We start from the raw sequence: 26,657 nt of genomic DNA on the forward strand, positions 1-26,657 counted from the left end.
ACTCACACATGATTTCAATTGCTGCATTTGTACAAAGAGCACCGCATTTTAGTTGTCATGTGAAAAGTTTATTTATATGCTACGTGATATAGTTTTGATGAATGCAAGGACATTTTAAAAGTTTAAAATTAGTCACAATGAAATAAAAAATAGTTTTTTATGGAATATTTCAGAGTAATTACTAAATAAAATAGTAAACTACTATCCTAAAAATAATATTTATTTCATAATCATAATAACTTCCTCTCCTCATGCAGCATCTCTTCACTTGTCTGACGCTTGTTTGGCGAGAGGGCGGGGCATCCTGTCACTCACATGAGATCCACCAATAGCAAACCCCCACCTCTTTGAGAAGTCGCATACATCACAATAGGGAAGGAAAGACGATCGTAACTTATGTTTCATTCCGACTTTAATCACTTGACAGAAATGCCATCCAGGTTCAACCAAAAATGAAAATTCTGTCATCTACGCAACTACCACTTTGACACCTCAAAAAGTTAATAAAGAGTTTGTAAAACTAATCCATATGAATTGAGCAGTTTAGTCTACATTTTCTGAAGGGACACGATCACTTTATATGATGAACAGATTGAATTTAGTCTTTAATTCACATTAAACATATTAACACTGATCAACTCACACATCAGTTGTGGTAAACGGAAGCTCAAGCATGTTCGCTTGACGTGCGAGAACCAATGAGGTTAATTCTCGTGTTACGCAGCACGTTTGAGTTCTGCAAGAACCAATGAGGTTCATTCTTGTGTTACGCAGCACGTTTGAGCTTCTGCATGAACCAATGAGGTTAATTCTCGTGTTACGCAGCACGTTTGAGCTTCTGCAAGAACCAATGAGGTTAATTCTCGTGTTACGCAGCACGTTTGAGCTTCTGCAAGAACCAATGAGGTTAATTCTCGTGTTACGCAGCACGTTTGAGCTTCTGCAAGAACCAATGAGGTTAATTCTCGTGTTACTTAGCACGTTTGAGCTTCTGCAAGAACCAATGAGGTTCATTCTTGTGTTACGCAGCACGTTTGAGCTTCTGCATGAACCAATGAGGTTCATTCTTGTGTTACGCAGCACGTTTGAGCTTCTGCATGAACCAATGAGGTTAATTCTCGTGTTACGCAGCACGTTTGAGCTTCTGCAAGAACCAATGAGGTTAATTCTCGTGTTACGCAGCACGTTTGAGCTTCTGCAAGAACCAATGAGGTTAATTCTCGTGTTACGCAGCACGTTTGAGCTTCTGCAAGAACCAATGAGGTTAATTCTCGTGTTACTTAGCACGTTTGAGCTTCTGCATGAACCAATGAGGTTTGTTCTCGCACATCAAGCAGGTTCGGTTGAGCTTCTGGTTATGTTCACTGATCAGTGTTTATATGTGGATAAAACATCAATCGCGATCGCGCGCAGTCACCAGACTAATCTTCACGGTACTTTAGACCTCGATGGAAACACAGACAGGAACAGGTCTGGGGGAAAAAAGAGTTCCTGAGACAAAATGTTCTGGGTAATTTCGGTGGAAATGGGGCTAAAGTGGTAGTTGTGTTGCTGTTTATGGAGGGACAGAAAGCTCTCAGATTTCATCATAAAGATCTTCATTTGTGTCCTGAAGATGAACGAAGATCTTACGGGTTTGGAACGACACGAGGGTGAGTAAATAATGACAGAATTTAGATTTTTGGTTGAACTATCCCTTTAACCAATCAGTGCCATATTATAAGTGATACAATAAAATGAATGATTAACTAAATGTTAAGAATAACCCAAAATAATGCTTTTTAAGGACTATTATTTTACATCTTAGAATGTGCAGATGTTTATTTACATTTCAGTCTTACAAACTGCTCAGTACTTATTTACTAAATCTCTTCTGAAATATATGTCTCTTTTGACAGCTTTTTTTAGCTTGCCTATGGCATCAAGGCAAAAACGTCCATCATGCTAAAAAAAAACGAACACTTGAACTTACATCAGCATGATAAGCATTACCTAAAATGACAGAAATCTTTGGAAAACAATTATTTGAAGTGTAATTTGATTGTTTAGTTTGTCTCACGTCATATGAAAATACATGTAGAGGGCAGGGTTTATGAGCTATACTGGGACCAACCACCTGGGGGACGCGTCGGCTTCATTTTTCAGGACGTGTGCTGCACGCTTGGATTCATTCCAAATGAAAATTAGTGCGTGTAAACATTTTGCGCGAGTTGGTGTTCGCAATAATTATGCGATAAATCTTATGAATGTTATTTATTCTTGATATAATAGATCAATATTGGTTACTCATTTTGTACATCTTTGTTGTGAAGCATGTCTACTAATGACACATAAATGTAAACAAATACATTTTATGAATCTAGAAATTATTTTAGAGGGCATTGTTTGAAGACCAGGATTTAGATCCGCTTGTGCAGGTGTGATTTCATCAGGGCTTCCCTTTGAACATGCCATCTGTGGTCGACTTACTGTTTGTAGTCATGTTGCTGTGATTGGTCGGTGCCTCGGATGCGAAGTGGAGCACACTCCGAAGAGAGCTAATTAGATTTTCCTTGAATCCGCGGCCGAGGCACACGTAGAGCAGCGGGTTCAGGCAGCTGTTAATGTAAGCCAAACAGAGCGTCAGCACATGGGCCAGACGCAGGTTGGCTTCAAGTCTCTCTGATTGTACGTCATACGTCACCAACTGCAGAACATCCACGATCTGTAGGGGAAGCCAGCATAGGAAGAAGCTGAGCACCAACGCCAAGATGACACGCAGCGTCCGGGCCGACTTGTTGCTGCCTCTTTGTCCTCGCCCGGAGCTCGTGGTGTGGTAAACCTTCCAATGGCTGATGCAGATGATCAGGAAAGGCAGCAGAAAAGACAGAAAACTGCGGGTAAGGGTTACGGCCCAAACGTGATGTGAGCTACTGTAGAAGCTAACGCACAATGTTTTAGTCTCGCCCGCTGCATATGTCCCCATATGTGCAAATTGAGGCGAACATTCAAGGAGAGCAAGAATCCAGACGACGAAACAGACGCAGCGGGCCTGCCTGGGATGCCTGTGGTTCTGGCACCACACCGGTTTGGTCACCAGAAGGAAACGGTCCAAGCTGATCACAACCAGGAGCAAAACGCTGCAGTACATCATCATGTAGAACAGACCGTGGATTAATTTGCAAGCCAAGTCACCAAAAGGCCAGTGTTTGTCCTGGGCGAGCTGCACCATGAGGAGAGGCAATGACAAGCAGCACAGCAGATCCGCGATGGCCAGATTTAGAAACCACTGCGCGTTCACTGAGTTCGGCATTCGGAACGCGGTCACCCACACCACCAGACCGTTCCCGGGGACACCCAACAGGAACACAATGCTGTAGCAGATCAGAGCGATCCAGTGCCAGAGCCCTATTGGGGAGGGCGTTTCAAAGGTGAACACCATATCAGTGCAGTTTTCAGGGTCATCGCAAGGGTAAGTTTCATTCAAATAGTCAAAATAATCCACCTCCATTTCAGCTGTGAAACAAGAAAGAGAGAATTAACAGAAAATGTGCAAAGAAGTTCATTTTATGAAGTTCAAGTATATGTTTAGGTAGTAAATATAGTAATATCAACAAACTAGTAGTAAACTTGTAAGTGTAAAATTTCAATACTGATTGGCCCACCTTTTAGTAAATAAAAGTATGTTTAAAGGTCCCATGGCATGAAATTTTCATTTTATGAGGTATTTCAACATTAATATGAGTTCCCCTAGCCTGAATATTGTCCCCAAGTGGATAGAAATGTTGATCGGTGTAAACCCGAGTTCTGGCTGTCTTTCTCTGCCTTTGAGAAAATGACAGGCCAGACTAGCCAATCCTGAAGTCTCCTGGTTTGACGTCCAAGCAGGAACGGTTTCCTCCCTTTCCTCCGCCCAGAGAATTTGGCATGCCCATGCAAACGCTCGAGAGATCATGGCCTGTGAACGAGTGAACGCTGGCAGTTTCACAGTGTTTGGATGTACAAATGAAAACAGAAGTCTTTTTTCAGTTCTTTCTGATCTGTGATCAGTGATTTCTGATGTGTAGCTAATTATTTATTATTCATGCACACACTGCGGCTTCTCTCTCTCCAGACAGAACGGTGTTTTCTATCTTGTGAGTCAGTGTTTTGTACGTTCTCGTCGCGTCTATTTGTTCTAAAATGTGCATACAGTCGTTTCTGCTCAACATCAGTAGACTCACATCTCTTTAGAGATAAACCTCACGCACGCCGAAGCTCGGCCTTCAACATCCCCGACCCCCAGTACTGCATCTGGCCCACAGCGGAGGCACCAAACGCAGAGCGAGATTAAGCAGACAGGGGGTAAGCGTGAGGGTATCCGGCTAGGCTAGCCAGCTTTCCCCACAATAAACTGGATAATATTCGATTACTGCTGTTGTGTCTTTGTTTGTGTTGTGTACTCAATGCGCGTCACTGACGCTTTTCATATGATTGGAACATATCTAAAAATAATGCTATAATCAACACTTACTCGTAACTCGTTCATCACGCTGTAATGGTACTTTGCATGTGTTACAAAGTTGGTAATAATGATGAAGACGGGCTCGGCGTGACTGGGACTCGTGTTTATTCAGAACTCTCAGATACAAACACAATAAACTTGCGCTGACAGCTCTCTCACAAATCAGTAATTACTATAAATAACTTTGTTAGTAATCGCTCCGTCTCTGGTACATTAGTGATGTCCGGTTAGCGAACTAATCATTCTTTTGAACCGGTTCTTTTTAGTGAACCGAATCAGTTCACCAAATCGGACTGAATCGTTCTAAAGGGTTCGCGTCTCGAGTCAGCGCTGATCCATAATTTACTAAAGTTACTAACTTTCTGACATGAGTGACAGTCCCTCCGACTAGAAATAAACTAATAACCTGAAGTATATTCTAGTAACTGCAACAGTTCACTGAACTGAGACATGCTGAGAGAACTGATGTAAAGTGAACTCAGGTCCATCCGTCTCTCTGGCAGCAGATTGTGCGTCGCAGACCTCGTTAAACCACGCCCCCTCCGCTCATTTCAAATGCAAAGATGTCAGTCAATCACAACAGTGGCCGTTTTTTACTGAAGTCTCACAGCAGACACGCCTCTTGAAACACGGCATTCAGCCACAGGGCAAACATCAGTATAGAAAAAATGCCCTTTATTTCTAAATTATGACATTTTATGATGTAAAAATCATACTAACAATAAGTACACCTCATTTCCTATTTGAGTGATATTTTGACCACTCAAATAGGAAATGTCCCCGGTTTCCATTACAGAATTCTGGTCACCTTACTATTTGGTAGCGTATAATTTTTTTATACCTGAAATACCTTTAGCCTACCTGTACGTTAACTCTTTCCATTTATAAAAAAAATAATAATAATTTTGCTTCATGCATCCATTTTTTGTCAACACTTGAATGTGGGAAAGTTTCAATGCGATTTTCTCAGCTTTTTGTTTTGCTTTTTAAGAATACGTCCAGACGGGATTCAGATTCTAAACACAGATGGAGTAGGTCGAGTCCATCGACAGCCCCAAAACTAATATTTTATTTAGCATCCCTTTAAAGAGTCATGAAACCGTCTCGGTTACGTATGTAACCCTCGTTCCCTGAAGGAGGGAACGGAGACGTACGTCGGAACTGACCGACGAATTGGGATCTGATCTCAGAGACCAATCTACTTCGAGTGTATTAAAAACGAGCCAATGGAGATTGGCATGCGATCCACGCATTCCACGCACCGCCCCGCAGCGCGGGTATAAATAAGGAAGTGGAATGCTTGATCATTGCTTTTTTCTGCTGAGGAGCCGAACTAGTGACTCGGCCCCCTAGCGGAAGCACAGCACCTGGCGACGGGACGTACGTCTCCGTTCCCTCCTTCAGGTCGGTCACGTTCGGCGTACGTCGGAACTGACCGACGAATTGGGATCCCTACCAAAACGCCAGGGGGCTGGCCCTTCCAGCGTCCTGCTTGAGCGTACTGGACCGTCTTAGATGGTACGGAAGTCAGGGCTCCAAGCAGGGAGGTCAGTCACTGCTGTTCCTGCAAGACCCACCCAGTGTGACTATTGGATAACGCTGGGAAAGCGTGCCCGTCTCGGGAGATGGTACGCTGCGGAGCCACGTCCTTCAGTAGAAGGCTAGGTGGCAGAATACACATAAGGACTAACCTGGCAGGGTAGTGCAACATATGGCAGTCTCTGGGGTGGTTCCAGCCTGGTCCCAGGGGGGAAAGAACACGCCCAGAGACGACAGAACGGGCTCTGTCAAGGGAAAGACACGGGGCTAGCCGAGTAGGGTAGCTGGTACCGTGGAAGAATACACATATGGGGTAGCCGTGAGGGGACCGCTACATATGGAACCCAGCCTACACACACGTTTCACAAGCATACGGGTGCAGGCCTGGCGTCAGACGGCCGCAACGTCTGGCACCGCAGGGGTGACGGAGGAGCTAGACAGGGTTAGCCGTTTCCGGGGAACACAACTGGAGAAAAATAGACGCACGTATCCGGCCCAGAGGGCGGGAGTGGCGTTGCAAGCCGACACTTAGAACGGGCACTTAGCGCTACTGGCCACTGGGGGCGAGGATGCGGGAAGATACCGGCTCTACACGGAGGCTATAGAATCTAGCGAACGTGTTAGGTGTCGCCCAGCCCGCAGCTCTACAATATCTGTCAGCGAGGCGCCTTGAGCCAGCGCCCAGGAAGAAGCAACACTCCTTGTTGAGTGTGCTCGCAACCCGAACGGGCAAGGCACGTCTTGGGACTGGTAAGCCAAGACGAAAGCATCCACTATCCAGTGGGCCAACCTCTGCTTGGAGACAGCCTTTCCCTTCTGCTGGCCTCCTTAACAGACAAAGAGTTGCTCTGAGGTCCGAAAGCTTTGAGTCCGGTCGACGTAAGCGTGGAGAGCGCGGACGGGACATAACAAAGCCTGGGCTGGGACTGCCTCCTCCGAGGGCAGCGCTTGCAGGTTCACTACCTGGTCCCGGAAGGGAGTGGTAGGAACCTTGGGCACGTATCCAGGCCGGGGTCTCAGGACAACGTGAGAGTTGGCCGGCCCGAATTCTAGGCACGATTCGTTGACCGAAAGTGCATGCAGGTCCCCTACCCTCTTGATGGAGGCCAATGCCGTCAGAAGCACTGTCTTCATTGACAGGAGGTGGCGGGCGAGTTGGAACATGCAACGGGAGCGTAGACCACCCTGACGGTTGATGTACGCAACGGCCGCAGTGCTGTCCGTACGGTCCAGTACATGCTTGCCACGTAGCGGCCCCTTGAGGCGGCGCAGTGCCAAGTGTACCGCTAACAACTCGAGGCAATTGATATGCCAATGCAATTGAGGTCCCGTCCACAGACCTGAAACTGCATGCCCGTTGTACGTGGCCCCCCAGCCCGTGGAGGAGGCATCCGTGAAGAGCACAGCATGCCTGGACACTTGTTCTAAGGGCACCCCGACCCGGAGAAACGAAGCGTCTGACCATGGGCTGAAAGTTTGGCGGCAGTAAGGAGTCACTGGGACCCGGTACTGGCCGCTCTGCCACGCCCACCTCGGGACTCGGCCATGGAGCCAGTGTTGAAGCGGTCTCATATTAGATTAGATTAGATTAGATTCAACTTTATTGTCATTACACAAGTACAAGTACAAGGCAACGAAATGCAGTTTAGGTCTAACCAGAAGTGCAATAGCAGCAAGTGCAGGATATACAACGTTTGCATAAGTGCAGGACATGGATATGTACTGAGTATATATAAATATGTCTATAAATAGAGAGATGGTTATTACTATAAACAGAATTTACAGGTGAATATGTACAGTGAATAATATACAGATGGTTAATACTATAAACAGAATTTACAGGTGGATATGTACTATGAATATAATATAATATACAGATGGCTATTACTATAAACAGAATTTTACAGATAGAGGTATACAATGATATGTTAGGCTAAAATGAGGAATATGGCAGTGGATTAAGGTAGTGCAATAAATTATGGACAGAAGCTATCCGAAAAAAAGTGTAAAAGTGCAGTGGAAGTGATTGCATATTACAGTTAGAAGTACGGTGCAAAATACAAATGTAAACAGTAGGTACTGTAAATAACAGTCGGCAGTGCAAATGAGCATAATCCAGTTACGGTGTGGTAGTGCAAATGAATAAGTAAACAGTTGTTACTGTAATAAAGAGTCGGTAGTGCAAATAACAAAGTGAAGGTGAATGTGAGGTAGGAGAGTTATCAGTATATGAGGGGAGTGGATCAGCGGGGGTTTGAGTTCAGTAAGGAGACAGCTCTGGGGAAAAAACTGTTCTTAAGTCTGCTGGTCCTGGTCCGGTGGATCCTGAAACGCCTGCCGGAGGGCAGGAGAGAAAACAGTCTGTGGGCTGGGTGAGAGGAGTCCTTGAGGATGCTGCGAGCTCGATGCAGGCAGCGTTTCCTCTGGATGTGCTCGATGGCAGGCAGTGGAGTCCCTGTGATGCGCTGGGCAGTTTTCACCACCCGCTGCAGTGCCTTGCGCTCCGCAACAGAGCAGCTCCCATACCACACTGCCACACAGTTGGTCAGGATGCTTTCTATTGCGCAGCGGTAGAAGTTCACCAGGATAGCCGAGGAGAGCTGATTCTTCCTCAGTGTCCTCAGGAAGAAGAGGCGCTGGTGAGCCTTCTTGACCAGGCTGGAGGTGTTGGTCGTCCACGACATGTCCGCCGAGATGTGGATCCCCAGGAACTTGAAACTGGAGACACGTTCAACAGCCATTCCATTGATGTGGATGGTGTCGTGTGTGCCTCTTGACTCCTTCCTGAAGTCCACGATGAGCTCCTTCGTTTTGGTGGTGTTGAGGAGCAGGTTATTATCAGCGCACCATGTGGCCAGGTGCTGGATCTCTTCCCTGTAGGCAGTCTCATCGTTGTTGCTGATGAGACCAATCACCGTTGTGTCGTCCGCAAACTTGACGATAGAATTAGATCCATACACAGGCTTGCAGTCGGCGGTGAAGAGGGAGTAGAGAAACGGACTTAGCACACAGCCCTGTGGTACACCAGTGTTAAGTGTGATGGATGTGGAGCAGGTGGATCCTGAACGAACATTCTGGGGTCTGTCAGTTAGGAAGTCCAAAATCCAGTTGCACATTGAGGTATTGATGCCCAGGTCTCCAAGTTTGGCTATTAACTTGGTTGGGATGACAGTGTTGAATGCTGAGCTGAAGTCAACAAACAGCATGCGTGCGTAAGTGTTCTTATTGTCCAGGTGAGTGAGCACAGAGTGCAGTGCCATGGAAACGGCATCCTCTGTGCTCCTATTGCTGCGGTAGGCAAACTGGTGTGAGTCCAATGTGGATGGTAGAGAGTCTTTTAGGTGTTCCAGGACCAGCCGCTCAAAGCACTTCATGACGATGGGTGTGAGTGCTACAGGGCGGTAGTCATTAGGGCACCTCGGGTTAGAGTGTTTCGGCACTGGCACAATGGACGTGCGTTTAAAGCATGAAGGTACAGCTGCTTGGGCAAGAGACAGGTTGAAAATGTCTGTAAAAACCTCAGCGAGCTGCTCCGCACATGCCCTGAGAACACGACCAGGGATGTTGTCTGGTCCAGCAGCCTTGTGCGCGCTGATCCGGCTCAGTGACTTGCAGACATCTGTGGAGGAGAGTGTGATTGGTGGGTCAGCTGAGGGTTTGAGCTTGGTGGCAGTTTCTCTGTTGTCTCTTTCAAAACGAGCGTAAAAGTGATTTAGCTCGTTCAGGAAGTTGACATCAGTGGCTGCGGGGGTGGAGTGGGTGGGTTTGTAGTCACTGATGGCCTGGATGCCCTGCCACATGCGTCGAGGGTCAGAGTTGGAAAAGTGACCCTCTATCTTTAGCTTGTAGCAGTGCTTGGCCTTTTTGATGCCCCTCTTCAGGTTTGCCCTGGACGTACTGTAGGCTTGTGCATCTCCTGATCTGAAGGCAGTATTGCGTGACTTCAGCAGGAGTCGCACTTCCCTGTTCATCCATGGCTTCTGATTTGGGTATGTGGTGATCTGTTTCTGGGTTGTAACACTGTCAATGGTGGTATTGATATGATCCAATACAGAGGAGGTGTAGGAGTCAATGTCCGTGTGAGCGCCACTGGTGGCTTGAGAAGCAAACACACTCCAGTCTGTGTGTAGAAACCTTTCCTGGAGTGTGGAATCAACCCCCGCAGGCCACACCTTGATGGTCTTCACTGATGGCTTCACACGGTTGATGAGGGGTGAATATTTGGGGATGAGGAACAAAGAGATGTGGTCTGACTGTCCCAGGTGGGGGAGGGGTGTCGCAACGTAAGCTCCCGCCATGTTTGTGTACACGTGGTCTAAGGTTTTGTTTCCTCTGGTGTGGCAGGAAACATGCTGGTGAAACTTGGGTAGCACTGACTTTAAGTTTGAATGATTGAAGTCACCTGCAACAATAAAAGCAGCTTCCGGGTGATCAGTCTGTTGTTTACTGATGGCTGCATGAAGTTCTTTCATAGCAAGCTTGGCATCAGCATCCGGGGGAATATAGGCTGCAGTTATAATGGTGGAAGTGAACTCTCGCGGCAGATAAAACGGTCTACATTTAACCATGAGAAACTCCAGGTTAGCTGAACAATGACTCCCAACAATAGCAGAGTTTGTGCACCAGGCTTTGTTAATGTAAATGCACAATCCACCACCTCTGGTCTTACCGGAGCCATCTAATGTTCTATCCGCCCGGAGCGTGTGGCATCCCGCTAGCTCAATAGCGGTGTCCGGTATTCCGCCGTTTAGCCAGGTTTCCGTGAAGATTAGGACGTTACAGTTCAAAAGTTTCTTACTGTGTGTGATGCTGAGTCGAATCTCCTCCATTTTGTTCACTAGCGACCGTACATTGGCAAGGAAAATACTGGGTAAAGAGAGCCGATGTGGGGTAAGCCTTAGCTTTAGCCTTAGCTTAGCTCTCAGACCACCGCGTATTCCCCGCCTTTGTTTACGATCTCGGCGCCGCCTGCGAGCACTTCCGCCCGGCCGGGCAGAGTGCATAGCCTCGGGTGTTCTAGCGATCTCAGGAAGGAGTCGAAGATTGTCCATAAAACTGTCGGAAATTCGCAAACCAATATCCAAAATCTCACCACGGGTGTACGATGTTAAGGCACAACTATTCTGAACGAACAGACCCGAGATGAGCAGGAAAAATACCGCAAAATTGCAGAATCTGGAGAGACCCAGAGCCTCGCGAACTACTCGCGCCGCCATCTTGGATCTAAAAAAAAAAAAAAAAAAAAAATTTGATTGCTTCATATGAAGCAATCCGAGCGGCGTTACCGCGGCTGCAGATGCCATATGCCCCAGGAGCCTCTGAAAAAAATTCAGTGGGACCGCTGTCCTGTTCTTGAACGAATTCAAGCAGTTCAACACCGACCGGACCCGCTCTTCCGTGAGGCGCGCAGTCTGGCTGGCCGAATCCAGCTCCATACCGAGATAAGAGATCCTCTGCGTGGGACAGAGTTTGCTCTTCTCTCGGTTGACCCGAAGGCCCAACAGGCTGAGGTGACTGAGCACCATGTCCCTGTGTTCGCACAACTGCTCCCGAGACTGGGCGAGTATGAGCCAGTCGTCGAGATAGTTGAGGATACGAACGCCGCGTTCTCTGAGCGGAACAATGGCTGCCTCTGCGACTTTCGTGAAGACGCGAGGCGACAGGGACAGCCCGGAGGGCAGGACTTTGTACTGATATGCCTTCCCCTCGAACGCAAAACGTAGGAACGTCTGTGTCGAGGAAGGATAGAGACATGAAAGTACGCATCCTTCAGGTCGATCGCTGGGAACCAATATTGGGGACGGATGCATTCGAAGATGCGTTTCTGCGTTAGCATCCGGAACGGGAGCTTGTGCAGGGCCCGATTCAGGATACGCAGGTCCAAGATTGGCCGTAACCCACCCCCTTTCTTGGGTACAATGAAGTAGGGGCTGTAGAACCCCGCCTTCATATCAGCTGGAGGAACCGGCTCGACCGCGTCCTTCGCCAGTAGGACATCGATCTCTGACCGCAAGACCTGAGCATCGCTGCTTCGCACGGAGGTGAAGAGGATGCCCTTGTACTTGTGAGGCCGGTGAGCGAACTGAATCGCGTAGCCGAGTCTGATGGTACGGATGAGCCAGCGAGACGGCCTGGGGGCCGAAGCCCAGAGACCGCACAAGCGGGACCAACGGCACCACAGACGTACCCGGGGTGGGGCAGCGAGGCGGAATAGACAGACCCGACTCGGGAGGCCCGGAGGCGGCCCGGAGTGTTGTCTGAGTATTCCAGGGTGGGGCAGAGTGTGGGTGAGAAGGCCCGGGGGCGTTCTCGGTGCCCACACTGCTGCCCCCTGGCGAAGGGAGGGGAGGAAAGAAGTGACAAGGCCCGGGTGCGTCGCACACTGCCAACCTGGCCCTCTTGGGGCCCAGGGAGAGAGGAAACTGCTCTGAAAATGTGGGTACCGCTGGACTCCGGAGAGCCAGCGGCAGAGTATTGACACCAGTCAGGGCCCCCGGTCCTCCTCCGGGGGGGTGAGGGAGGGGTGCGGACACCAACTCCCTCGGAGCAGCTCCTGTTCTCCCTGGGCTGCCCATCTCAGGGCCGCTTGCCCTTACGCTTGCTTGTAGACTAGCAAGCCCTGAGTGGGTTGGGCGCCTCCCTTACGTCCGGCACCCTGCCTCCCAGATGGAGGCTGCTGCCTGGGTTTCGCAGGGGCGGAGGCGGAGGCAGGGGGGGCGCCCTCGGCGACAAGCAGGCAGAGGTGCTGCGAATTAGGATTTTTTTTTTTTTTTTAAACCACCTCTGTCTACTTCTAGGCCATCGAGAACTGCTGGGCAAAGTACTCGACGGCGTCGCCGAAGAGGCCAGCCTGACAGACAGGGGCGTTAAGGAACCGAACTTAGTCGGACTCACGCATATCTGCCAGGTTTAGCCCCAGGTTCCTGGACCACTAGTGTGGACATCGCCTGACCCAGGGAGCGTGCAGTGACTTCCGTCACCCAGAGAGCGAGGGCCACCACCGCACGCAGTTCCTGCATAACCCCTGGGTCGGGACTACCCTTGTACATGCAGGACAGAGGGTAGTGAGAGAGGGAAAAATTTATACAGATTTCGGCCCTTTTGGTGTTCCATATTTTGACACCAAATAGTTCCATACTGCTAATTTTTCCAATGCCCATCCGGGAAAAAAGGCACGGGGGTAGGCAAGGCGATTTAAGCGTTGCACTACGCCTCAGCCACCCGGGAAAGCATGGCTGTCAACTCTGAATCTGATTCAGCAAAAGCACACACCATTATAGTGGGAAACTCAGCATCATCATTTCCAGTGCATAACAGCCCTCTCTCCGATGCAGCAATTGACATCTGTCCTCTGCCAGAGCCACAAATGAAACATTAGGTCTCCTTGTTTTAAAAGGACCAGCAATCCCATCTGTAAGCTACCAGCAGGCATGTGAAACAGTGAACGTGGCCGTCAAACTCGACGGCACACGGTGCGCTGAACGCTCAAGCCCTATGAAAAGGCAAGACGAACACCGCACCGACGTGGTCATGTTCTCCTGAGAGAACATGAACCACCCACGAACAAAGTCTCGGCATGCTCATGATGTGATAGAGGAGTGGGGGCCCGAAGAGATGTACCCAGCGGGGATGCCCCACTGTAATCCTCAGGTCCACCAAAGCTTATTAGCTAAAGTAGTCCTTTTCTGATGCACCAGAAAAGAAACTAGATCAGGGAATAAGGAAAGGGACTCAACCCCATTTGAGGTTTCATAGTCTGGACCGCGCATCTAGAGAGTGCCGAGTGACGCGCTGGGTTGCCGTGGCAACCCCCGCTGTCAGCCGGCGCTCGACGGCACACGGCGCGCTGAACGCTCGAGCCCTTACGAGAAAGGTGAGACGAACAACGCGCCGACGTGACCATGCTCTCCTGAGAGAGCATGGATCACCCACGAACGCAATCACACATGTTTATATGTGAGAGAGATCGTGGCCGTCAAATGAGGACAGGAAACAACTGCATCCAGAAACACACGGTTTGAATGACATCTTGAAAAAGACGCAGGGTCAAACCGTGTTGCTCTTTTAGAAAAGGAAAACTGCTCTTTCAGTGCTGAAGCACTCAGGGAGATGACCGCGGCTCACGCAGTTCAGATAGTGCAAGCCTGCGTGAGCACTCAGAAATGGAAACGCCCAGCCAACCAACAAAACCAGCTCTTTATCTCCTCTGAAGCGGCCACCCGCTGAAAAGCGCCGTCACACCCGCACTGGAACAGCAATCCTTCTCACGAGACTCGAATAACACTCTTCGTAGACACAGCAATGACGCTGTTCGGCTCCGAAAAAAAAGGCAATGATCAAGCATTCCACTTCCTTATTTATACCCGCGCTGCGGGGCGGTGCATGGAATGCGTGGATCGCATGCCAATCTCCATTGGCTCGTTTTTAATACACTCGAAGTAGATTGGTCTCTGAGATCAGATCCCAATTCATCGGTCAGTTCCGACGTACGTCGAACGTGACCGACTGAAAGGGAACCCCTGTTCCAGCAGCAGTCACTTCTCACCGCAGTTGATGCTACAAAAATGCTATAAAAGTGGGCATGCAACACAGCAACGGCTTCTGATTCAGACCGTTTTATTTCCCTCTCACATTACACAAATACATGTGACAGCTAATTCACACGATTAATATAAACACGCTGTTGATACCATTTGATACTTATTTTGTGGAGTTTTTGGAGCAAGGCGTTTGAAGAGCATTTACACTCACAGTGTGGATGAATCGGTTTTGTGTCGAAGACTCAGGATCTATTGAAGAGAACGTAGGCTATGCAACGCAGAAACTCTTACAGAGTAAAACAAACCCAGCTCGGCGCAATGAAAACGTCTCTCGTCATCTCTCTCGCGTCGTTGGAATCTAGAATCTCTGGGATAGCCTAAAAAGGAGAGGGAGGATGCTCGGGAGAGTCCTGCTATCCAGGTTTGCCAGCAGAAGGACAAACTTCCATACGTTGTTGACACTGTACATAGACTTTCAGTTTAACTTACCTCGCGCATCTATCTTGATGCTATCTTGATGCAATTTAGCGGGAGCGAGAGCGACTTAAAAATAGAGGATTTGTCTCCGACGGATAGGAAAAATAGAAATAAACCGTCCCCTCGTAGAAAAAGCAAGTCGAGATTTTAGGAGGAAGTGCCTTTGTGGATGGCATGTGAATATTTCCACTAACTTAAACTCTCCTTTCTGACTACTCCTTTACTTGTTCCACTAGTTCACCCAAAAATGAAAATTGCCCCATGATTTACTCAACTTCAAGTCATCCTATAGGTGTATGACATTGTTCTTTCATACGAATACAATCAGAGTTATATTAAAAAATGTCAGCTGGCTCTTCCAAGCTTTATGGCAGTGAATGGCTGCTTTTGCTTTTGAAGTCCATAAAAGTGCATCTATCCATCATAAAAGATATCCATACGGCTCCAGGGGGTAATAAACAGAAAAGGCCATTCATATAAAGCTTTGGAAGAGCCAGGACATTTTTGAATATAACTCCGATTGTGTTCGTCTGAATGAAGAATGTCATATACACATGACTTGAGGGTCAGAAAATCATGGGCTAATTTTCATTTTTGGGTGAACTAGCCCTTTAAGGATTTCTATTAAAAGTTTAACATTGCACTTTATATAATAGTCAATGGGTTTAGTTTAGAATTTGCAAAAAAAAGGAGGAGCTTTAATATTATAGTTTGTTTGACAATGTGATAATTACCTATTCCTACTCCTCCCGTTCTAATGTTAAAGGAACACAGCACTATTTTAGAAAATAGGCTCATTTTCCAACTCCTCTAGAGTTAAACGGTTGAATCGTTTTCGAATCCATTCAGCCGATCTCTGGGTCTGGCGGTAGCACTTTTAGCATAGCTTAGCATAGATCATTGAATCTGATAAGACTGTTAGCATCTCACTCAAAAATGACCAAAGAGTTTCGATATTTTTCCTATTTAAACTTTAAACTTCTGTAGTTACATCGTGTACTAAGACCGACGGAAAATGAAAAGTTGTGATTTTCTAGACCGATATGGCTAGGAACTATACTCTCATTCCTGCGTAATAATCAAGGAACTTTGTGCCGTACCATGAGTGCAGCGGCGCAATGATATTACGCAGCACCTGAAAATAGTCCCCAGCGCTCAATGTGTAAGCAGGTTGTCACGTTGGTTATGTTGACGGAAGTTAGCCTATTTTCAGGCGCTGCATAATATCATTGTTAGTTTTAAATAGGAAAAATATCGAAAGTCTTTGGTCATTTTTGAGCGAGATGCTAACGGTCTAATCAGATTCAATGATCTATGCTAAGCTATGCTAAAAGTGCTACCGCCAGACCCGGAGATCGGCTGAATGGATTTGAAAACGATAAAACTCAACTGTTTAACTGTTAAAGGGGAGTTGGAAAATGGGCCTATTTTCAAAAATAGTGGCGTGTTCTTTTAATAATATATGAGTCTATATTTTTTACTGCACTACGGATACATTGGTATTGATTTATATATATTTTGTTGTTATAGAATTTGCTGAGCTCAGTTATGCTCATAGACTTCTTAGACAAGTGTGATTTCTTGCTACGTTATTATTATATTTTCTTAAAGTTCTCACTTAAAATGTATCTTTGCTTTTTACTGTCTTGGTTCTGTCTATTCTTTCTTTGAACGTTAGAGGGCTAAGAAACTCTACCAAACGTAAAGCTCTCTTATACCTTAAAGGGGTGGTAAACCACGATTTCACTATTCTAACTTTAGCTAGCGTTTAATGTTGCTGCTTGAGCATAAACAACATCTGCAAAGTTACAACGTTCAAAGTTTAAAGCAAAGGGAGATATTTGCTTTTAAAGAAATCAGTTTCTAAGGACTACAGCAAACGGCCGCTAGGCGACTACACACATTCCTCCAGGGTTGGTGACATCACCAGGCTCAATATTTACATAAACCCCTCCTCCGAGAATATTAAATAAGGGGGGGTGAGGCCATTTTGTATCGCGGCGCTGTTGTGGTATAGTTAGGCTGGAGTGTTGTTGCCGCGATGCCAAGCAAACGCTGTTATTTTCATCCGGATTGCAGGTCTGGGGTACTTGCTCTGTTCAGCCTTCCTTGGGACGGGGGTGCGTTGCGTTTAACATACAGCATGTTATATGCACGTGTGTTTGAGACAGGGAACAGGCGCGCACGGGGCTCCCGCAGCACATCTCACGGAGGAAAACATCCACCGTCTTCGCGATTTCAATGCCGGATTTGCACAACGTCAGCTGCGTGAAAAAAACACTGCCGGTGCGTGGATGCACGACGCGCGCACTGCACATCTCACGGAGGACAACTTCCACAAACTTCGCGAGTTCAATACAGGATATGCACAACGACTTGTCCTGAAAGCTGGATTTACAAACAGAAGCTGTTCACGGGCCACAACCTGTAAGTCTGATTTATTTTTCATCGATGTGTTTTCCTGTAATAGGTTGTAGCAAGGAAGTAAACAGATGACAATGCTGTTCTGCAAACCAGTCTGTTAAATGCTCATTCATACTTAACGTTATCCGACGAACACCTAACGTTACAAACACTAACGTTAAAATCTCAACAGCGAACCTGGCATTAGTGTAAATGATTCTTTGATTAGAGCTTTTATGTATTGTTTATCTACAGGCATGCTCAACATAGTTCTGTGTGTGATTTGGCTAACTTACTAGTTAAAGCCAGTGCTTAGTGTTGGTTTTGGGTTAGTTCTTGTGACAGATATTTGGCTATAATCGTTCTAAAAATACAAAAGTTAAAGTGCCATTCAGTAGCGACTATAGATCCGCAGTCTTTACTATTGAGGACTGAACAGGTTCTGCTCGATCATCTTCACTCAAATGTTCTGGGTCTGATTCGGGCTCATATGGTTTTATTGACGCCGTTGTTTCTAATACTGACCAAAGCACAGCCTCCGGTAAGGGGCGTGACGTTTCCGACAAACGTGCACTGCGGTTAGCGAATCACAACACACTGGGCCAGCTAACCAATCTGAGCCCATTGCGTATTTTTGAGGGACTGGCTTCATACAACCCGGAAAGCATCAGACCGTTTTACAAGGAGGGACAGAGCAGTGTAGAATAAAGGTCAAATATATGAAAAATAAGGCTTTTTTTTTTTTAAACGAAGCATGAACACATGTTACAGTGCACCCCACAAACACAGTCAAGCCTTCAAAAGAATGTGTTTTACCACCCCTTTAAAAAGTTTAACTCAACTTTTAACAATGTCTTCTAGTTAAATTTTCAGATATGATGTATGTTGTTACCAATCTCTACAGATTTAATCAACAAAAACAAAATGACAATTTCTTTTATTGAATGGAAGAACGTATACTTTCACTGTTAAATAACAACCCCAGCTCTAATTCAAGAATGCTATAGAATATACGTAGACCTAAGTTTGGTCTTGTTTTAAAGGGGTCATAGAATGACATTTTTGTACAAGTTAATATGATTCTTTAGTGTCTAAATGAAAAGTTTGTAATATACTTTAATAAACAATTCTCATTAGTATTGTAAGAAAACACTCAATTTACCTGGTCAAAACCAGCTCAGTTTTCAGCAAGTCATTTCAGTGTATGTGACTTTAAATGATAATGAGCTTTGCTCACCCCGCCCCTCTGCTCTGTGGGGCGTTCGGTTTGACCCCACACAACACCACAACACACGTGGAGTGTTGCCTTGACAACATTTGAGGGTATATTTTCGAGAAATAATGGCAACGGGAGTCTCTGAGGACACATCTGAGCAACCTTATCATTTTGAACCGGAGTCGGACCAGGAACAGATGACGAACCCATCGAAGTTCGAACAGGACGTTTCTGAATGGTTGGTTAACGTCAAGTCACTTTGATCTATCTTTGTACTGGCAGAGTAGCGTAGTGAGAAACGAATGCTATGTGTTTACTGATGTGTGTTAGTTCATTGACAGATTGATGTTATACGATTTTTTTTTACATTACTTCTTAATCAGTAACAGACACCGTTATAAATCATGTACAAAAGTAAGCTTAGTGTAGTGTTACCACGTTAACTTTATCACCCGAGTACACAGTTTGTAATAACAAACATAACGCGTTGTTCATTATAAACGTGGGATTATGAATTATATTGAGAACGTCATGCACAGAAAGCATGCCGTAATGTAACTTACCCTGTAAACTTTAGCCTCATTCATCGTGAAGCGTGCAAGCGATTTGCAAAGATTAATGTAAAGGTTAATAAAACATTACACTCACTTCTTCCTGAGGTGCAGCAGGAACACGATCCTTTTTTCAAGAGCAGCTTATTAGCAAAACCTGCTTTATACTGACGCTCGTTTATAAAGCAGTCTGCTGAGAAATGATTGCGCAAACATTGACGTTGATCGGGGGGAATATTCCCTTCGAAAACAAAACTCAGCAGCCACTGCGTCTTCAGCGGTTCGGATTTAGGAACATCAAAATGACTGCTGTGTTCGTTATTACACCCAACAACACAACACCACAATCGCTTAGACGCCATTCTGCTCAGAGTATCAACAATGGCGGACTGATGACAGCTCGCTCAGGGCGGGTCTGTGTTGAAACGCTGCTGTCAATCAACAATCTTAGGAGGGGCGTACACCGTGTAACGTCACACGATCAGACGGCTCGATTTGAGACGGGAAAATATATAAGGAGATAAAAAAAAAATTATTTTTATCATTATAGGATGGTTGTGTACAGGCACTGCCAACACACATTTCCGTATAATCAACTTGTAAAAGTGCATGTACCATTCTATGACCCCTTTAAAGAAGGCAGTCAGCAGATTATTGCTGAAGTGAATGCACTTAAAAAAAATGAAAGTATGAAAAGTATGGAAGTTTAAATTTACTGTACTAAATATTTTTATTTTATATAAAATATATATTTAAAAAAAATGACTTTATAAAAATGTAATTACAATTAAATTACTCTATAATTCAATTTAAAAATACTACAAAATCTAAGCCATATGTAAGTTCCAAATAAGTTCCAAAAGTTGATATCACAAAAATTGATGTTCCCATGAGTCGCCAAAAAAATCATCCACATTCCATAGATTTTTTTGTTACATTCTCCTGTAACAAATGACAAAATTTCTGTCCAAATATCACATCTATCACAAAACAGTCGTCAGATTTGGAACCTTAAAACTCAGACCTTTCAGACGATGTGTAAGCATGTAAGACTGTGAAAAAAGTATTTGAATAGGCTGCTAAAATCAAAAAGATATACGTAAAATACTTAATTACACTTGTAGTATATCTCGATCAAAGGTGGACATGTATAGTCATATACTTAGACCTTTCTGTCAGTATAAGTCAAGTATACTTAAGTGCATTTTAAATATATTTCTGAGAAGTACATAAATATACTGAAAGTATACTCTCTTATTTTTAGTTTAAAAGAAGTATACTAATATCACACTTGAATAAGCTTTTTTCGTAAGGGAAGCTCAAGGCAAAACATCCTCAAACTGAGTCTAGTGGTGATTTGATCATATCATGCTATATTTAATACATTTTTTACTGCAATATTACGGTTACCATTCTATAGGGACCATATTTTTTTTAAATAGTCATCTTTTGTCCGCACAAGGAAGAGATTATGAAAGATTTCAACACTTTGTAATAATACATTAGTACAACTCTAATCATGCTAAAAGAATTCTATCCAAATGAATTAAAACATACCTGTGGAGTTGTGCAGATCTGCCATAGCAAATGAGATTTAGGTTATTTTTGCGTCCCTTAAAGCCAGGAAACGATTGCAAGGTGTACTGAACCAAGCCTTTGCCTCAGCTGTGTTGTGTAAGCACTTTTTACATGATGTTCGAAGCAGTGGGTGGCTAAAAAGGTTAATAGATGAATCACTTTGAACTGGAACTGAGAAGGATTCTGTCCATCACGTTATTCGAATCAGCAGATTTTCTTTTAGTTTTTTTCTTTCATTATTATTTGACGTACTGTAATTGTTAAAGACAAGAATCTGAACTACGAAATGATTTTTAGTAGTGGCACTGATGCATTTTATTGCTTTAAATTAGTTTTCATTTGATAATAATCCTTTGAGGAAAATACATATTGCAAAGAGAAATGCTTCACAAAGTTGCTTTGGAAAACATTACACAAAGTAAAACTTGTGTTGTTTTTTTCAGTTTGGTATAAAACACACAATACACTGCACGGTTTGAAGTTTTGTTTTCTATTCAGAGGTGCACTTGATGGTTAAAATGTACTTTGGTTTGGACATGACTGAAATACATCAACACAAAAACTGGGTAAAAGAAAAAGGGGACAGAATTGGTACAAAATAAATCTTTTCTTTCAAACCATTGCAAGAAGTGTTCCATTACAATATTTCTCAACGTATCCACTGCATAACCATTCGTCACAGATGATATGAAAGTGCAACATTACAAAAATGTTCCTTCCTCTTTCTTCTTATTTAGATCTGCGTGATAAAGAGGAATGTGAAAATGCTGACTAGTTTGCGATTAAAAAGACACAACAGTGGAGAAAGGTTCCTATAGTAATGGGAAAAGAACTGATAAATTAACCTATGATGACTTTTTGAGCTACTATTTTACAATATATAACTTCATGATGACTACAGTCTTCACAAGTTGCCGTCGCTCTCTTATCTATACTAAAAGTGTCAGTTGAATCTCGTGTTAATGTGCGACCACAGTCAGACAGCGATCAGAACATGGTCCAATTCGTTCTTCTGTAAGCTGCTATTCAGGGAAGCGTCCTACATGAGATGTGGCAGCGCAGGTTCAACATGTCGTGATCTAAATTCAGACCCTGAGAACAGGACGGGTTCGGTGGGCATCAGTTCAGAGCGGGAGCACTCTCTGGAGGTAGAGTTGGGGTGTCGTCCCTAAAGTCATCTGTTTGAAGATCTACAGACAGACAGATGGAGATAGAAAAAGAAACAAACATAACCAGCCAAACTTCTCTAAATGTATTGCATTGCATTAGTAATGTATACATATTGTGTAACCCTCTGTGATGGTGCTAAAGTTAAAAACGCTTGGTGTTGCCACATCATACTGTTATGACATAAACCAACATTATCTGTTACCCCCGTTGTGTAAAATGAGATTTAGGAGCTTGATGGAGAAGTAAATGAAAAAAACGAGGGAAAATATATACTGCAGGGGTGTGCAGTCCATAAGCTGTGAATGCTCTGCATACCCAAGCCAGAGAATGAGTTTGTGGACTCACTTATTAATATTGACACCGATCAGGCCTAACATTATGACAGGTGAAGTGAATAACACTGATTATCTCTTCATCACGGCACCTGTTAGTGGGTGGGATATATTAGGCAGCAAGTGAACATTTTGTCCTCAAAGTTGATGTGTTAGAAGCAGGAAAAATGGGCAAGCGTAAGGATTTGAATGAGTTTGACAAGGGACAAATTGTGATGCTAGACGACTGGGTCAGAGCATCTCCAAAACTGCAGCTCTTGTGGGGTGTTCCCGGTCTGCAGTGGTCAGTCTCTGTCAAAAGTGCTCCAAGGAAGGAACAGTGGAGAACCGGCGGCAGGGTCATGGGCGGCCAAGGCTCATTGATGCACATGGGGAGCGAATACAGAATACACAGGGATTAAAAGGTGCGAGGTGAAGACCACATGTCCCAAGATTCTGCGCTCAAACGTGGCGTCATCAAACTGCGCCTTTGTTTTGAATAGGCGACCTCTAGCGGAGGGAAAAGTTACATAGTGCAGCTTTAACATGAACTAATAATGAACTGCACTTATAAATCATTTATTTATCTTTGTTAATGTGAATTTCAGCATTTACTAATGCATTATTAAAATATTTTTAACATTAGTTAATGCACTGTGAACTAACATGAACAAACCATGAACAGCTGGATTTGTATTAACTAACATTTACAAAGATGAACTAATGCTGAAGGTGTTGTTCATGCTTAGTTCATGTTAACTAATGTTAACTAATACAACCTTATTGTAAAGTGTTACCGTCTCGGGAATTTGGGTATCAAAATTAATTTCCAAACTTCCCAGTGGTAAACACGACATCAGAGGGTGTAAGAGCAATTTTTACCTAAGAAACTTGTATTGTTAAGATGGTTGTACTCGTATGTGTTAAGATGGTTGTTCTCCTGAGCATTTTTTGGCAACCAACCGTTACAATAATAGGCTACTTGTATTTATTACATTATACTTGTATTCAGTGTCTAAAAAAGTAACTAATTGCGTTACTTTTCTTACTTTTTTATAGAAAGTAATGTGTCAAGTTACTTTTGCATTACTTCTTACCTGGGCTGGATTATATTTTTGGCAAATATAAAGGTCCTTTCACACCAAAAGTGAGATGAATAAAACTCAGGCTGAAGGAAATGCAAATTCAGGCCTACAGTATAGGGCTTAGCTCAAACAGACCTTTCAACTGTGCTGCCATTCTAGATTGCTGAAGAAGAAAGTTCAACACTCTTAGGCCTTGTCCCAAATGGCACCCTAAACACTCACAGCCTATGAGTCCACACTTTTTTGACGTTAACGTCACGTTGACTGTTGGGAAGAAGTCTACTGCGGAGCTCGCTTCAATGCGCATCAAGGGCGCATATCGACCACAAAGGGGCCGTTTGCGAGCACCCCTCTGAAACCTAAAATGACAAACGGGACACCCTATGACCTTGTGCAACAGACATGCGCACACGGCAGCCATTGTAAGACCACAAGACCAAAAGTTTGCCATTTGGGACATGACCTTACTTCTGCAATAAAAACAAATGAAACACAAATTTGACGTTTATCTGAAGTCATTTTTTCTTATTAGTATGGTTAAATTGGATCATCAAAGATCAACAGCAAAGACACTGGTTAATAAAGTGAGATTAAATACATAAAGTACATTTGTATTATTTAGCATATTTAATTATTGCAGGTTTGCGCAATATTCTGATAGTCTACAACTACAATAACCATCATGTTTACACAGCGCAACGCCTCTGCACTTACTCACGATTTCTCTCAACATGGGGACAGGAAAGGCGTCGGTTAATAAATGGGAAAACAAAGTAACTTGCTTTACTTATTTGAAAAAAGTAACTCTTGGAAATATAAAAGTGCTCTAACACTGCACTTATTTTCTGCAATAATACACACGTAATGGGAAAATCCTGATGGGTTTTTGTCATGGGAACCAGGGTGTTGCTGACATCCATGTTCCCCCCAAATCCTAAAAAAGCCCAAACATTTTGTGTTGGCCTAGTTTTCGTTCTGAATGGTTGTGAGAGCTGTTGTAAGTACCTAACAGAGAAGTGGTCTGCTGGTGGTTTTCAATGACAGAGGTCTCTTCTTCATCCTCCCCCCAGTCGGCGATGTTAGCAGGTGGGATGCACTGCTCCAAGAACAGATCCTCATCTTCATCGAAGTCCATGTCTTCCGGGGGCCAGCGCAGCTCACCGCTCTCCACCTCACTGACATCAGTAGGCTCCACCACAATGGACGGCAGGCGCTCCTTCCCCTGCGGTGCGCAGGTCAAAGTGCCTTCGGTACTCAAAACTACTTCTACTGGATCTGGGAAGATCTGCAAAATAAAGGATGAAGAGAGGGAATAATATTGTAAGGAGAAAACTTTAGTCTTGAATGGTGTTTGCACAACAGTGGTTCCTGTTTGAGGTTTCTTCAGGTCAGTCGCGTTTGGCTCAAAGGGACTGACGAAAGCTCAACCCCATTGTGAAATTTTGGCATGTGATTTCCATGACACTCTTTGTGATCTCTTACTTAAAAACAAGTGAGGGAATCAAATAAAACAAAATGTGGATAAGCATTGCTACAACACAACCACATTATTGATGCAATATGTGGCTTTTAAATGAGGTTTAAAGCTGATGTGAACAACTAATGGCACCAAATGGAACTGCAACACAGTTTCCAAACAGTTTCCCCCTTATTGTTTGCACAAACACAAACTTGTGCCATTGGCGGAGCCAATGTTGATAATGTTAAAATAACACAGCAATGCTGAAATGTACACTAAGCTTCAGTTTTTGGGGTAAATCAACGCATGACTAACTTATAGTTGCTGCTTATGGAGGACTTACAGTGTAAAAAAAAAAGTAATCAAATTGACAAAAAAGCTAGTACACAAAGTAAATACTAAAATCTATTTTAGTGACTGTGTGAGCTGCATTTACATGCGGATTTGAATTGGTGGCTAGCAAACAGAACAATGATCATGGCTTGTGTTGAGGAGGCTTGACTTTGATTTGGCGGTTGTCGCAGGAAAAGCCACACTGCGCCTCAAAAGTTCTGACACTACCAGAATTTCATTGGAGGTCAAATTTGATCACAATGGTCATTGATCGACTATCTGTGAACATGTCCAACTAGCAATCAAAGACTACAGATTTTGGCCTTGGATCAGAGGAATCTTTTAGGATTCACAAATCGTGGCCAAAATCGAACAGTGGGCACCAGGCTTAAAAATAATTTACCCATTGCATTTCTGAACGCTTTCCCCGCCATTGACACGGCTTTCTGTGTTTTCACTGTTATACGGTAGGGGACGCTATTACACATCTTCGGAAAGAGTACGGATCAAACACAGGAAAAAAAAGAAAACCAGGAAAAAAAGAAGCAGAAACAAGCGATATGTAAGCATATGTAAAATAACACGAACATCAACATTAAACAGCTTATAAATGAAAACTGCCTACTGTTACTGAATGAAATGTCGACCCAGGACGAGCTTTAGGACTGTGAAGCTTTGAGGTGTGGACTCGATCTACTCCATCTGTGTTTTGAACATCGTTCTGAATCCCATCCAGATGTAGTCTTTGACAAAAACCTGATTTTCTCAGCTTTTTGCTCAAAATGTTGCTTTTTTATAAATGTACCCACATTCAAGTGTTGATAAAAAAAGAATGCACGAAGCTAGAATAAAAGCGTTTTGTTTGTTTGTTTGTTTGTTTAAAAGCAGAGGCTCTGTTCTTTCTTTTGATATATTGCATGTTCAGATATTCATACAACAAAATATTCTGTGGCCCATGAACATTTTGTGAAAATTATCAAAAATACTGGCGCTGACTGGCAAAAATTAATAAATTAAAAAGTGGTGAGGAAAAAGTTAATCCATATGCCATTGGACCGTTCACATGTGGAAGTAGCCAATGAACAAAAATTTTAAGACACACATCCTTAAAGCACAGCATTAGAACTAGCTACATGATAAATGTTACAGTATATGCAGGAGTTAGACGTTAAATGCAAGTATAGATTTTACACAGACTTTATACATTTTGGGTCATCCAGTAGATGCCAAATAACAGATATCAAGCTCAAGTAAAAAAAAAAAAAAAACAGAAGAGCAAAAATGCTTTATTCTAGGCTCTTTCCCCAAAGGTAAATATGCTTTACAGGCCTGGGTGGCTTTAGTTTACAAACTTGTCACCCAGCAGAGTTTGTGCACCCTTTGGTGGCTTTTTTATGTGATTTGTGACCAAAGTGTTGAGCATGTGTGACTTTAAATAAAAACAAGTTGGGTAAAATAAAATGTATATATACTTTCAAAGTTCACTGCACAGATAAAAGGATGAGGTTTTTT

General features: G+C 44.1%; 2 protein-coding genes across 3 annotated transcripts in view; both read right to left on the minus strand.

Annotated features, from left to right (window-relative positions):
- c5ar1 (complement C5a receptor 1) lies at positions 1-20,876 on the minus strand. Its single transcript, XM_079824706.1, has 2 exons — positions 20,767-20,876; positions 1-3,495 (listed from the first exon to the last, which is right to left on the minus strand). Exons 1-2 carry the CDS (start codon positions 20,789-20,791, stop codon positions 2,429-2,431), a joined length of 1,092 nt encoding a protein of 363 aa, XP_079680832.1. The 5' UTR covers positions 20,792-20,876; the 3' UTR covers positions 1-2,428.
- Positions 20,562-26,657, minus strand: part of lbhl (LBH regulator of WNT signaling pathway, like) — a 23,025-nt gene continuing 16,929 nt past the window's right edge. The window contains exons 3-4 of one of the 2 annotated variants that reach the window (XM_079824707.1): positions 24,359-24,638; positions 20,562-21,977 (exon numbers count right to left, since the gene is read on the minus strand). In XM_079824707.1, the coding sequence (XP_079680833.1) occupies positions 21,907-21,977; positions 24,359-24,638 (351 nt within the window). In that variant the 3' untranslated portion in view covers positions 20,562-21,906. The remainder of the gene's footprint in view (positions 21,978-24,358; positions 24,639-26,657) is intronic. The other variant, XM_079824708.1, reaches the window with a different exon arrangement.

The sequence above is a fragment of the Gobio gobio genome, assembly GCF_949357685.1.
Source record: "Gobio gobio genome assembly, chromosome: 9".
NCBI classification, from domain to species: domain Eukaryota; kingdom Metazoa; phylum Chordata; class Actinopteri; order Cypriniformes; family Gobionidae; genus Gobio; species Gobio gobio.